We start from the raw sequence: 14,967 nt of genomic DNA, 5'->3' as shown, positions 1-14,967 counted from the left end.
TTGAGTTCTATGAACACAGATGCTGCAACATTTGGGAGAGGGAGCCAGAGTGATGGGTGTACACAAGGACATCTAGAGCACACAGACAGAGACAGAGGTGGGCTGTATCAAGCAATTACCTCAGGCCACCAAGAGTCTGTGTTGGGGTCCCCCAAGAGACAAGCTATGGCATTGAATGAATGCCACGAACTCATGTAAATGATTAATAGAACAACAAAAATCCATCTCAGAATGCTATTCAGAGGGGTTTGTAAATCATTAACAATGAGGTTTCAGCTATAAGGTCACTGATTGTGCTTCACTGTAATCCCCGTTGAACAGGCAGGATGGAATAAACAACAGGACAAAATTAATCTGTTTCTCTGTAGAAGACAGTTATTTCTGGTCCGTCCTGACAAACTATGCAGTCTCTCTGTACGGTAAGGTTATGGCCATCTGTGTCAAGGATGAGGATGGATTCAACCCACATTTATTTTTCCCTCCGGTGGTCTCAGTTTACAGAGGCAGGGCAGGGCCATCAACATGGGACTCCAGCTGCTAGGCCCCAGTAAGCCTGGGCACCGGAGTGTCAGCTCAGCCAAGCCTCCTAGAGCAGTGCCTAGGCAGGTGAGGTTAGAGGCAGGAGGCTGGAGCAGTCCCTCAACTGACAAAGACCCTCTAATTTCTCATACCCGAGTCTCTGGTTACGTTCAAAATGGCATCATATGTAGTGCACTACTTTTGAGGGAATAGGATGTCATTTGGGACACAACCCTTGACTTCCACAGCCAGTGCAGATTTTACTGCAGCTGCATACAAGACAAATGCCTGTCAGTGCCTTACCAATGTTGCACAGAGCAAGAAAGCAAGCCACATCTTCCAAATACAGAAGTCTCAAACCATCCGTCACATTGAGATCCCTGGCTGATATCCAGAGAACGATTGATTGGAAGCTAAGTTTAGCTCCATTTTTGAGCAGATTGACCCCGTGCAACAGGAATGCTCTGTGAAAGAACAAGCCACAACCATTTGAAGTAAAATAACAAGTTTTAGCAGACCAGATAATGGGAGATAACCTCCAGACTAGAGCAACACGTGTCAGATCCCACGTTTCGATCAGGTTGTCCCTAAAGCTAGAACACGTGTCAGATCCCACGTTTCGATCAGGTTGTCCCTAAAGCTAGGCCTCACCGTAATCTATCCTTCATATTAAACTTTGGCAAAAGTGAGACAGTATGCAGCAGTCAGCATTATTAAAAAGGCTACTTTTCAAAGTGCTATATCAAGTTCTCTCTCAGACACTGTCCTCTTGGCCCCCCCTGTCTGCAGCCCGGTCCGTCTTAAACGCTGCGTGCATCATAATTCAGAAGGACTGAGCTCTCTGGCTGGGGGTGGCTTGAAGGGAGAGAGAGACACCCATCAAACGTCATGCACATCCTGTATAATATCAACTATGGACACTGACCAACAGCACAAAGTAAATATGATCAAAGAAGTTAGGCAAATATTACGTTCAGTGTTTGTGAAAGACATGCTACCAAACGCATCACATGGAGCCTTACATGTATACAGTACAGACCCTAATGAAAAGACGATGTGCAAGCAGCAGTCCGCACAGAGAAACTTCACAATCTAACATAATGGCTTTTTAACGATGGTGCTCTGCACTGCGCACATGAGAATTAAGCATGAATAATCAACTTAATTTTAAACAATAGACCCTAATTAGAGAAGAAAAAAGACAGGAGAGTGAATCAGTACCTCGGTCACAGCTGTTCCCCATCATCTGAGGAGGAGATGGACAGGGTCAGCACCCGATTGGCTAAACACCGACCATCACCATCAGCCAATGAAGCAAAGTCGTTTCCCTTTAACTGTCCATCTTCTGCAGTGCTGCGAAGCCATCCCATTGATAATCACTCTGTATTTTGAAATAATTAGTTTTGTTCCTGCAGTCTGGAATCCCACCTATTTCTCCCTGAACTAACACTCCATGCTTCCCCTGGTCTCCCCCAGTTTCTCGTCCCACTCCGCTATCTATCTATCTTTCTCCCTCTCCCTCTCACTCTCTCCTCTCGGCAGCAATTCTTAACCTTCACTTCATTATTCTCTCCCTCCTTTTTGGCATGCCAGCAGCGGAAGAGATTTTACCGCATTTATTCAATCAATTTCTGTAACTGCACTCCATCGTTCCTCTTAGCAGAATAAAACAGAACTGCAAGTACTTCCCTCTTCAGTCTGTCTCGCTCCTCTCCTTCTCTTTTTTGCTCTTTCTGTACCGTAGCATCTGCCGGTGAAGCTACTGCAGCTGAAATGCAGCCCACCTCACACACTGCTGGAACCACAGGACGCACAGGACAAATTTAGAGCCACGCTTTAAGGCTAATTACAAAATAACTTGCTGCCTTACTCGACTGATGTAGGACACAACTCTGGGGGCTTTCTCATCATGTATGAAAGAGAGGAAGAGAAAAGAGAGCGAGAGAGAGGAAGAGAGAGAGACCTAGAGAGGGACAGAGAGAGAGAGACAGAGCGCGAGAGCGAGCGATTGGAAACCCATAGGGGGGGATGGGTATCGGAAGCTTGCAAGATGCTATTTAGGAGAATTATACTGTAGATAAGGTGTTCGGGTGTTCATTTAGTTCCCAAACCAAAAATCCATTAACCCTCCAGTATAATTTAAGCAGGGGATGGCCCTTGAGGTTAGAAGCAGATTTTGAGAGGGGGACCTGGCAAGAGGTCAGAGGAAGTAGTCAGTGTGTACACAACACAATAGCACAATACAATACACTAAAAACAATCACAATGGTCAACAAGATGATCCTCTATGAGAGCTTGAAACTGAAAAAGCGATACTCTCTCCTCTAGTTTAAAAGTATTTTGCCGCTCGTTCCAAGACGAAGAAGCATTATAGGAGGTTTGCATGTAAACGATATCACCATAATACAGCACAGATCTAAATAAACAACTGTCCCTTGGACAAGGTCTTTCCTGGCTGACGTAGAGAAACACGTTTTATTCCTGAAATAAAAACACAAATTAAAATGGCAGCTTTTAGGAAAAAAAATTAATGTGCTGTTTGAAAATCAGCTTTTCATCTATCCAGATACAAACGATTCTTACAAGAGGCCACCCTTTCAATTTGTTGACCATTTACAGTTAACATTTGCAAGTGGCTCCATGTGTTCTCTAGTTTAATGTTTGCCACAAGCTACAGTGAATCACCACTGTCTGAAAATAGAATCAGAAAATTTGAAATGTCCACTATTTAAATGCAAGCGCCAGACTTCTCCTTATGCACAGCAAAAAGAAGACTGAGTTCATGTCCATCTATAAAGTTACTATGCAGCATTCCACACAGATACAACTCCAGACCCTTGCTAAAAAGCTGTTATTTGAACAATCTCGTATTAGTCCAATCACTCGGTGGTAAGAAATCTGCAGTGGTTGGGAGACTCAACTATGAAAAACAACAACGAGCACAACACAGATTTGTGGATCAGCAATCCCCGGTGACAGTGTTTGAACAGTGCAGCAGTGCCTCGTCCTCTACCTCAGAGCTTTAGTACATATTCAGCTGCATAACTCAGCTAGTGAAATCCTAAATTGTTGACTATGTGCATTGTGCAGCATGTGACCCAAGTTACCCAACACTGAAAGTTACTTAAACTGCAGAATTTTCCACAGGGAATATAATATATTTCCATAGTCCTTATCATGCAGTAGCATTAATGGTGTGGGCGTTGCAAGGTAAGTAAAAACTTGGGGCTGGGCTAAGTTCAATAATAGCCCAAAGTGCTTGAGAAAGATGAATTATTGATGATCACCATCCCCATACTTCAGATATCGCAAGCACAATGAAGTGGTGAGTGACCAAAGGCGTAGGAAACAAGAATGATGTTTTCAAGACATTTGAATATTTATCCTTTAGTTGCATCAAATATATTTTGATCTATTGAAACCATATGTTCGATAGCATGGAGGCGTACGCTACATTGTGATTTCTTACCCCGTCACGTTTGGAGATGATGGAGCACGCTGAAGTAAAAACAGCATACAACTAGCCTACCATACCAGCTATTCTACATGCAAACAAGGACTATCTAGAATCAGGACAAGGGGGGGAATCCCAACTCCACACTCCTACTCTGAGAAGCTTTTTGAACACCGGTCCAGATGATTAGGCTCGCGGCTACCTGGTATAAACGGTGTTCTGATAGAAATCTCCAAATAAGCATCACTTCTAATTACAGCGTGGGCCTAATTTCCCCGCGTGGCAGGCAATGCATTTTAACCCTGCACTTATCTTTTAACAAGATATTGATTTCAAGAAGGCCTGCACCGAATCAATTGTTTAACTGGATTTTCAGGAACGGATGCAGCAGGGGACAAGGTGTTTCAAATGGCACCCTATTACCTATATAATGCATTCATCTGGATGGGCCCTGGTCAAAACGTAGTACACTATATAGGGAATAGGGTGCCATTTGGAATGGGACCATGTCTGCAGGCAGCACGGTTCCCCACCAGACAGTCTGCAGTCAGCTTCTGTAGACAGCCCTGAGTAGTGACCTTGACATACTGTGATAGATAAAGGCTGTCGTGGCAAGACCGACAGTCAGTCAGCGAGGAAGGAATTGACACATCATTTGATAAAATGCCATTGCAACAACTTATGGGTAGACTGTGTTCATTCATGATATTGTTTGGATGATACTGAAAAACCTGAAATAATAACAGCACGGTCTACTGTAGAATGTTTTGGGTGATTGAAAAAAATGTAAATATATATCAGAGATTTAAAATCAGGTGGAGTTGATGACAACGTACCTAGCTATGTACTATAGTATCCAAGTATAGTGTCTATAGGGTTGCTTAAGAAAGGATTACACGGGGCAGCATCCATAGAAATGCATTTCTTACACAATCCATACAGTGCGAACTAAGACTATGCTCTGGTCATCAAAACTTGTCACAACGGGGAAAAAGCTAAACAATACCAACACTTGCTAATAAAACACGCATTGTTACACAAGTGACTTGGTGGTGTAGGAATGAGCGTCTATCAATGGTAAGATGTCACATGGCAATAGTGTGAAGAATGTGTGGAACATTAAAACACACCGTCTGTTCATTCCCTGTCCAATCATAAACCAGAACAAACACACCTGCACAATGTTTGCCAAAACCTAGATGTACTAATACAGCGTGAAGTGCTTTATACAAAAACACTGAAATCTTCCATTAAGGTAAAGATAAACCACTTATCTCCTATGTGCCCACTATTGTGAGCCACTGCCTTTGTGTCACAGAATCACTGTTTTCTTCAATACACTATATCTAGAGGGAATGTATTCAGACACAGAAATTACCATTTGGACGTTTCTGAAAATATTATTACAACCCAAAAACATGTTCTGACATGTATCTATCCTATGAAGCCATCCTCAGGGACCATTGACACTGCCACTTGAATGGGTGCATCCAATGGGATGTATGCATTGTCCAAATGTAAACAGTCTAACACAACAACTATTCAAGGAATCCCCATCAACCCATGGAACCAGTCTGATGTCCAAGTAACACAGCAATGCTCTTGGCTTTATCCGTAATCACTGTTAAATTTAGGGGCGGCAGGTAGCCTAGTGGTTAGAGTGTTGGGCTGAAAGGTTGCTGGATCGAAACCCCGTGTTGATAAGGTGAAAATCTGGTCGTTCTGAACTGTCATTGTAAATAAGAATGTGTTCTTAACTGACTTGCCTAGTTAAATGAAAGGTTAAATCAAATCAAATAATAAGAATGGTTTCCATGCCCCGTCTATTTTCACACGAATGCTTTGTGGCACCTACTGACACTTCTCTGTATTGACATTTTATTTGATTTATTAATGTGAAAATACGTCCTTGTGGAAATGCCCAACTGAGGTAACAAAATACAATAAACATTGGCTGTGAGCAGAGTAATTTACAGAAATGTCATGACAGAGAATTGTTTTCCCCCATGGTGAGAATGTAAGTGAAAGAGTTGTAACAGAGTTGACAGATTCTACGGGCTGCTATTTGACAAATATAATTCATAATGATTAGAAATAAATAATAAAATAAATAAGTGAAATAATGAGATTGTCAACAACAAAAGCTGCAAAACGCAGCATCATATGAAGCAAAATGCATCATACGGATGAGATTTAGGCATTTTGAAAAGTGACATATCTAGAAAATTGGGCAAATGAAACAAACACCAAAATGTGGTTTTTGTGTGGAGTTTTCCTTTAATTGTTATGCAGAAATGACTTAATATTGATACAAACATGGCTGCATTTGGGCCTTTAAGGTTGCCAGATAACCAACAATAACCTAGGTGTAGGATAATAGATCAATGAAATAATTTGACAGATAACATGACGAGAATATCACGTGTTTGTCAACACGCTACAAAGTTACAACAATGTTTCTACATTGTAGCCACATGATGTTACATTGCATCTTACAAAGTATAGATACCAACAGGGGCGTGGCCTAAGCGTTTCTGACCGAACACTAGACAAATTGATTGAACATCCAAAACAAATGAATGTAGGTGTTGTTGAGTGGCCAAAAGTAACTAGTTGCGCATGGAAAAGTTGGACAGGGTCCTCCTGAGTAGTGCTGCAAGAGTTCTTACACGATTGCTCTTTTTGTATTCTAAGTAAAACATTAAAACAACTTGAACCTACCCCATATGAATTCCATTGTTTTACAATCCAGAAATTGTTTTACAATCCATAGTTTTACAATCCATTCTGCAGAAACTATATCAGGCAATTTCACAAGATCCTGGTGCTACTATCTCGTCCTTGGCTGTTAGTTCGTCTCCCTTCAAGACATGCAGGAATGCAGAAAAGCCTGAGCCCAAGCCAGTCAACCCCACACAGCCTTTCTGTTCTCTATAAGTCTTTTGAAATTAGCACAACAATAGCAGCCCTTCCATCTGAGAGCCCACATACCGTTCTCAAGACGTGTGGAACTTCCCTGCCAGAGCAAACCCTCTGCCCCCTCCGTCGCCCCAGTAAAAAGGGGGTGTGCGGCATATGATCAGAAGATTATTCACGGTAGATTGCACACATTTTGAAAGTTCTCAGTCAGGAGAGTTGATGGGATCACATCACAAGATCTTTGTAGACTGAATGGATATAAACTTGTCAACAAATGTATTACTCTGCCGAAATGTCACATCAAAATGCCTCCATTCCAGCATGAAAAGCTGGAAAAGTCATTTTCTGTAAACACACACAAACCATAGCCTTAAAAGCTTTGACATACCGGTAGGATTGTCAAATGCTTGCCTACCGACAGTACTTAGGCACCCCTGAACAGTGTCGGCAGTCCATCTATTTTGTGATCACACAGCAAAGTCCTTGAAGTCGTCAGCCACTCAGCCCTGTTAAAATACTCCAAACCAGAAGGTGCCAGTAGCGTTGCTTGGCAATACATGTCCGTGTGTGTTGTTTATTCCAAGATTAGCTAGCTAGCTGTGCTAATGTTGCTATTTTGTAGAAGTCCTTGGTGATACTAGCCAGATGGCCACAGCTAGATAACTACCGAGCAAGATGACGAGGATGTTTTATTTTTATTCACTTTACATAATCCCATACTGCCAGTGCAGGCCCATAGCTACATGTTTAGCTAGTTAATTTTACCATATAGTTAGCTAGCACAACATACTGTAGCCAGATAGCCAGCTAAGGACACTGCACTAACTTGGAAGAAAATACAGGCAGCTGTTTCAAGAAAACTAACTCATTTATTGTGGCTCATCCGTGGATGTACGGAGAAATGCCCTATTTATCCCTTTCTGTTGTCACTCCTGTTGGCTCCCCCACCTGGGGGTTCATGACCTCGGATTGGCTCAAATTCAAGTTGTTGGCCACTGCTGAGCATTGCGACTCTAGAAGTATAAATGGTAGGTTCGTCGCTACCGGCTTGGCACGCAGTAGCTACTGATTTCATTTTAGCAAGAGAAAGAACAGCCTCCCACTGTGATCTCTCGGCAGTGAGATTCTCTGTGTTTAATGCTTTAAATATCAGTAATCTTCGTGACGCAACAACCTAAGGTTTATGCTGACTTTATTAACCTCGTAACTACAAGGTCATAGGTGGAGTACCAAAAATAAATAAAATATATATATTAAAAAAGTGGAAACGCTTTAATTCAAATACTCTTATATACACAAACAACAAAAAAGGTGAGAATGCTTCCCATGCAGTGTTTAAAAACCTGTAAATGATTTGATGTTAACACAGGGAAGTACCAGCAATGTTACTGACTTTTCTCTAACAATGCAAATCAGTATCATGTGTCACAAAATCTAGTCATTAAACACTGCCAATGGTGGCGGAATAGAATAACATGGTGGAAGAGTATTTCAAGGGTGTGAATGTGTGACCCCTATTAAGTCTCTTGTTAGAAACTAAACAACAAAATAGGCTATGTCCCTAGGAATCGAAAAAGAGATGAAGTGTCTGATAAATTAGACAGACACAGAGAAAGACAGACACACACAGCCTTCGAAAAGTATTCAGATCCCTAGACTTTATCCACATTTTGTTACATTACAGCCTTATTCTAAAATGGATTATATATATATAAAAATCCTGAGAAATCTACACACATTAATACATTTGTAAAAGTTTCTAAAAACCTGTTTTCGCTTTGTCATTATGAAGTACAAATAAAAAAACTAATATTCAGCCCTTTTGCTATGAGAGTCGAAATTGAGATCAGGTGCATCCTGTTTCCATTGATCATCCTTGAGGTGTTTCTACAAATTGATTGAAGTCCACCTGTGGTAAATTCAATTGTTTTGACAAGATTTGGAAAGGCACACACCTGTCTATATAAGGTCCCACAGTTGACAGTGCATGTCAGGCAAAAACCAAGCCATGATATCCAAGGAATTGTCCGTAGAGCTCCGAGACAGGGTTGTGTCGAGGCACAGATCTGGGGAAGGGTACCAAAACATTTCTGGGGCATTGAAGGTTGCCTCCATCATTCTTAAAATGGCTAAACTGAGCAATCGGGGGAGAAGGGCCTTGGTCAGGGAGGTGACAAAGAACCTGATGGTCAATCTGACAGAGCTCCTCTGAGGAGATCTTCCAGAAGGACAACCATCTCTGCAGCACTCCACCAATCTGGCCTTTATGGTAGATTCGCTAGACGGAAAGATGAACGGAGCAACGTACAGAGAGATCCTTAATGAAAACCTGCTCCAGAGCGCTCAGGACATCAGACTGGGGAAAAGGTTCACCATCCAACAAAACAACGACCCGAAGCACACAGCCAAGACAACGCAGGAGTGGTTTCGGGACAAGTCTCTGGATGTCCTTGAGTGGCCCAGCCAGGAACTGGATTTGAACCTGATCGAACATCTCTGCAGAGACCTGAAAATAACTGTGCAGCAACGCTCCCCATTCAACCTGACAGAGCTTAAGAAGATCTGCAGAGAAGAATGGGAGAAACTCCCCAAATACAGGTGTGCCAAGCGTCATACCCAAGAATAATCAATGCTGTAATACTTAAATCAAATGTAATATTTCAGTTAGCAAACATTTCTAAAAAGCTGTTTTTGCGCTGTCATTGTGGGGTTTTGTGTGTAGATTGATGAGGTAAAAAAACAATTTAATCAATTTTAGAATAAGGCTGTAACATAAAATATGGAAAAAGTCAAGGGGTCTGAATACTTTCCGAAGGAACTGTATATATTACATATACACACATTGAACCAAAATATAAACACAACAAGTAAATTGTTGGTCCCATGTTTCATGAGCTGAAAAAAAATGACCCCAGAAATATTACATACATACAAAAAACTTCCTTCTCTCCAATTTTGTACACAAATTTGTTAATATCCCTGTCAGTTAGCGTTTCTCCTTTGCTAAGATAAACCATCCACCTGACAGGTGTGGCATGTCAAGAAGCAGATTAAACAGCATGATCTTTACACAGGTGCACCTTGTGCTGGGGACATTAAAAGCCACTCTAAAATGTGTAATTTTGTCACAACACAATGCCACAGATGTCTAAAGTTGTAGGGAACATTTCCATACCATAAGTAGTCTCCAACATCGTTTTAGAGAATTTGGCAGTACAACACAACCGCAAACCTTTTTTATTGTTTTGTGTGGGAAAGCTGGTTTCTGATGTCAATGTTGTGAACAGAGGGCCCCATGATGCTCGTGGGGTAATGGTACGGAAAGGCATAAGCTATAGACAACAAAAATGGCATTTTATCATGGCAATTTGAATGCACAGAGATACAACGTCAAGAGGCCCATTGTTATGCCATTGATCTGCCGCCATCACCTCATGTTTCAGCATGATAATGCACAGCCCCATGTCGCAAGGATCTGTACACAATTCTTGGAAGATGAAAATGTTCCAGTTCGTCCATGGCCTGCATATTCACCAGACATGTAAGCCATTGAGGATGTTCTGGATCGAGGTGCACGACAGAGTCTTCCAGTACCTGCAAATATCCAGCAACTTCGAACAGCCATTGAAGTGTGTGAAAACATTCCACAGGTCACAATCAACAGCCTGAAGGAGATTTGTCGTGGTAAAAACAGGTTTACAAAGCCATGCTCCTACTATTTATGTGACCAACAGATTCATATCTGTATTCCCAGCCATGTGAAATCCATAGATTAGGGCCTAATGAATTTATACCAATTGAATGATTTCCTTATATGAACTGTAACTCAGTAAAACTGTAGAAATTGTTCCATTTATATTTTTGTTCACTACATACACTACCATTCAAACGTTTGGGGTCACTTAGAAATGTCCTTGTTTTTGAAAGAAAAGCTATTTTTTGTCCATTAAAATAACATCAAATTGATCAGAAACGCAGTGGAGACATTGTTAATGTTGTAAATGACTACTGTAGCTGGAAACTGAATTATTTTAATGGAATATCTACATAGGCGAACAGAGACCCATTATCAGCACCCATCACTCCTGTGTTCCAGTGGCACTTTGTGTTAGCTAATCCAAGTTTATAATTTTAAAAGGCTAATTGATCATTAGAAAACCATTTTGCATTTATGTTAGCACATCTGAAAACTGTGATTAAAGCAACAATAAAACTGGCCTTCGTTAGACCAGTTGAGTATCTGGAGTGTCAGCATTTGTGGGTTCGAATACAGGCTCAAAATGGCCAGAAACAAAGCACTTTCTTCTGAAACTCATCAGTCTATTCTCGTTCTGAGAAATGAAGTCTAATCCATGCAACAAATTGCCAAGAAACTAAAAAGATCTGGTACAACGCCGTGTACCTCTCCCTTCACAGAGCAGTGCAAACTGGCTCTAACCAGAATAGAAAGAGTGGGAGGCCCCGGTGCACAACTGAGCAAGAGGACAAGTACATTAGTGTCTAGTTTGAGATAGATGCTTCAAGTTCTCAACTGGCAGTTTCATGAAATAGTACCCGCAAAACACCAGTCTCAAACTCAACAGTGAAGAGGCGACTCTGGGATGCTGGCCTTCTAGGCAGAGTTCCTCTGTCAGTGTCTGTGAGATACGGCCTTTTCTTTAAGGGGTTTGAATACATTCCAAATGCACCGTATACTACACGACCAAAGGTACCCACTTATCCAACATCTCATTCCAAACTCATGGGCATCAACATGGAGTTGGTCCCCCCTATGCTGCTATAACAGCCTCCACACTTCTGGGAAGGCTTTCAACTAGATGTTGGAACATTACTGTGGGGACTTGCTTCCATTTAGCCAGAAGAGCATTAGTGAGGTCGGGCACTGATGGTGGACAATTACGCCTGGCTTGCAGTCAGCATTCCAATTCAACCTAAATGTGTTCAATGGGGTTAAGGTCAGTTAAGGACTGTGCAGGCCAGTCGAAGTTCTTCCACACCGATCTTGACAAACCACTTCTGTACGGACCTTGCTTTGTTTACAGGGGCATTGTCATGTTGAAACAGGAAAGGTCCTTACCCAAACTGCTGCCACCAGTTGGAAGCACAGAATTGTCTGGAATGTATGTTGTATAGTTAAGATGTCCCTTCACTGAAACTAAGGGGCCTAGCCCGAACCATGAAAAACCACCCAGACCATTATTCCTCCTCCACAAAACTTTACAGTTGGCTTTCTCCTGGCATCCGCCAAACCCAGATTCAACCATCAAACTGCCAGATGGTGAAGCGTGATTCATCACTCCAGAGAATGCATTTCCACTGCTTCAGTCCAATGGCAGCGAGGTTCACACCACTCCAGCCGATGCTTGGCATTGCACATGGTGATCTTAGGCTTGTGTGCGGCTGCTCGGCCATGGAAACCCATTTCATGAAGCTCCCGACGAACAGTTGTTGTGCTGAAGTTGCTTCCAGAGGCAGTTTGGAACTCGGTAGTGAGTGCTGCAACTGAGGACTGATTTTTACGTGCTACGTGCTTCAGCACTCGGCGGTCCCGTTGTGTGGCCTACCATGTCGCGGCTGAGCCGTTGTTGCTCCTATACATTTCCACTTCACAATAACAGCACTTAAAAGGTTAGTGAAACATCTAGCAGGGCAGAAATTTGACGAACTGACTTGTTGGAAAGGTGTTATCCTATGACAGTGTCACATTGAAAGTCACTGAGCTCTTCATTACAGGCCATTCTACAGCCAATGTATTTCTATGCTGATTGCATGGCTGTGTGGTCGATATTATACACGTGTCAGCAATGAAAAAAATTATAGCCGAATCCACTAATTTGAAGGGGCCTCCACATACTTATATTATATAAAGCTCTATTACGTTTATCTCTCGCAACACCATACTTTGTAAACAAAGTGAAATAATGGACAATATCTAAGAAGGAAGGCTTTCTATTAATCTCAATGTTTCCTCCTCTTTTTGTTGTTGTTTGCTTTACATGTCAATCAAAATGATTGTTGAATGCCCATAGAATCCCAGCATTGGCCTGAAACCTAGCATTGGGGGCACTTTTGTCAAAGCAAACTATAGATTAACATATAAATAACCCTCTCTCCCCCATTTTTAGGGCAGGACAGAGAACATTAAGAGGGTCATGAGAATGACTAACTCCCACAGTTACAGGGCCGGTGTCTCAAATGGCACCCTATTCCTTTATATACTGAATACTTTTGACCAGGGCTCTGGTCAAAAGTAGGGCACTTATATAGGGGATAGTGTGCCATTTGGGAGGCAACCCATGTCCGTCCTCATTCCTCTACCCATCAGCTGCTGTCACAATACAACCAGCCCAATGACCCCTTCCCTATTCCCACTGACCCCCCAGCCCAGCACCCCTCCAGCCAGCAGCTGCACCCCCGCAGATTCCCTCAGTGAATGCCCTGGCTGGGAAAAGCCCACGTCAAGGCACTGGGGTCAGTCATGCTACTCAGACCACGTGAGATGGATGGATAGTTAGACACTGGGTGCTTTGTCTCAGTCTATACATTCTCTAAGACACCTACACCACAGAACATCTCCCGTCCTACGGACGCCAGCAGTAGAACATCTCCACTAACCGGCCTAAATGAAACGAAACCCTCAGGAAAACCGATACAATACATTTAACATAGTTGTCAGTCCTTTCTGTTATTACTGCAAGGTTACCCTATGCTAATAACTTGTCATTTTGTTCCCTTTGGGAGCTTACAGCTGTTTCTCACAGACCAGGCTGGAAGAGGGCAGCAGCAGTCCACAGACTCATCAGATAATTAAGATATTTCAGTTGATAATAACACTCCCTACTGTAGCTATGTCATATTTTCTAAAAAGCTCTGCCGCGGTTATGTAACGGACGCTGCTTGCAGTTCTTTTTAATCCACCGATGCCTGTGATATTGTTCTTCATACTTGCAGACTACTCCTTTGTCGCAGAGTGTGTATTACGAACTCAAGGAGGGATACGGAGATGGAGATCAAATCACCACCATCACCCATATCAGGAATTTCAACGTTTCTCTATGGTCCTGAGCCATTGTGTAGACAAGTTTAATTCTTGTTGCACCAGTTAGTAATGTTCAGATGAGTCTGTGTGCATTTAAAAACCTACAAGAAGTCCTCAAACACAAGAGAATACTGCAGGTAGCCTAATGGTTAGAGCGTTGGACTAGTAAACCGAAAGGTTGCAAGATCGAATCCCCGAGCCGACAAGGTACAAAGCTGTCGTTCTGCCCCTGAACAAGGCAGTTAACCCACTGTTCCTAGGCCTTCATTGAAAATAAGAATTGGTTCTTAATTGACTTGCCTACTTAAATAAAGGTAAAATAAAATTTAAAAAAACACTTATTTACAGTGGGGCAAAAAAGTATTTAGTCAGCCACCAATTGTGCAAGTTCTCCCACTTAAAAAGATGAGAGAGGCCTGTAATTTTCATCATAGGTACACTTAAACTATGACAACTATGACAGACAAAATGAGGATTTTTCTCTCTCCAGAAAATCACATTGTAGATCGGCTGTCCATCCTGTCTCCCTGTAGCGCTGTCTTAGGCATCTCACAGTACGGACATTGCAATTTATTGCCCTGGCCACATCTGCAGTCCTCATGCATCCTTGCAGCATGCCTAAGGCACATTCAAGCAGGTGAGCAGGGACCCTGGGCATCTTTCTTTGGGTGTTTTTCAGAGTCAGTAGAAAAGCCTCTTTAGGGTCCTAAGATTTCATAACTGTGACCTTAATTACCTACCGTCTTGTAAGCTGTTGGTGTCTTAACTAGAGGTCGGCCGATTAATCGGAATGGCCGATTAATTAGGGCCGATTTCAAGTTTTCATAACAATCGGATACCGATTTGGCATTTTTTTTTTTTTTTTTTACACCTTTATTTAATCTTTATTTAACTAGGCAAGTCAGTTACACATTCTTATTTTCAATTACGGCCTAGGAACAGTGGGTTAACTGCCTGTTCAGGGGCAGAACAACAGATTTTTACCTTTTTTTTTACAGTCAGCTCGGGGATTCAATCTTGCAACTTTACAGTTAAC

At 42.1% G+C, this 14,967-nt stretch overlaps 1 protein-coding gene across 9 annotated transcripts in view; it reads right to left on the bottom strand.

Moving 5' to 3' along the window:
* The window catches only part of rasal2 (RAS protein activator like 2), a 101,226-nt gene that overhangs the window by 33,475 nt on the left and 52,784 nt on the right, over window positions 1-14,967 (bottom strand). Inside the window, exon 1 of one of the 9 annotated variants that reach the window (XM_029623753.2) lies at window positions 6,695-6,921. The exons of 7 other annotated variants lie outside the window; for them this stretch is intronic. In XM_029623753.2, the coding sequence (XP_029479613.2) occupies window positions 6,695-6,710 (16 nt within the window). In that variant the 5' untranslated portion in view covers window positions 6,711-6,921. Of the gene's footprint in view, window positions 1-1,740; window positions 1,992-6,694; window positions 6,922-14,967 lie in introns of those variants that run through there. One more of the 9 variants, XM_029623752.2, reaches the window with a different exon arrangement.

This window comes from Oncorhynchus nerka, linkage group LG20, assembly GCF_034236695.1.
Source record: "Oncorhynchus nerka isolate Pitt River linkage group LG20, Oner_Uvic_2.0, whole genome shotgun sequence".
NCBI classification, from domain to species: Eukaryota; Metazoa; Chordata; class Actinopteri; order Salmoniformes; family Salmonidae; genus Oncorhynchus; species Oncorhynchus nerka.
This window is presented reverse-complemented; position numbering and strand designations above follow the sequence as displayed.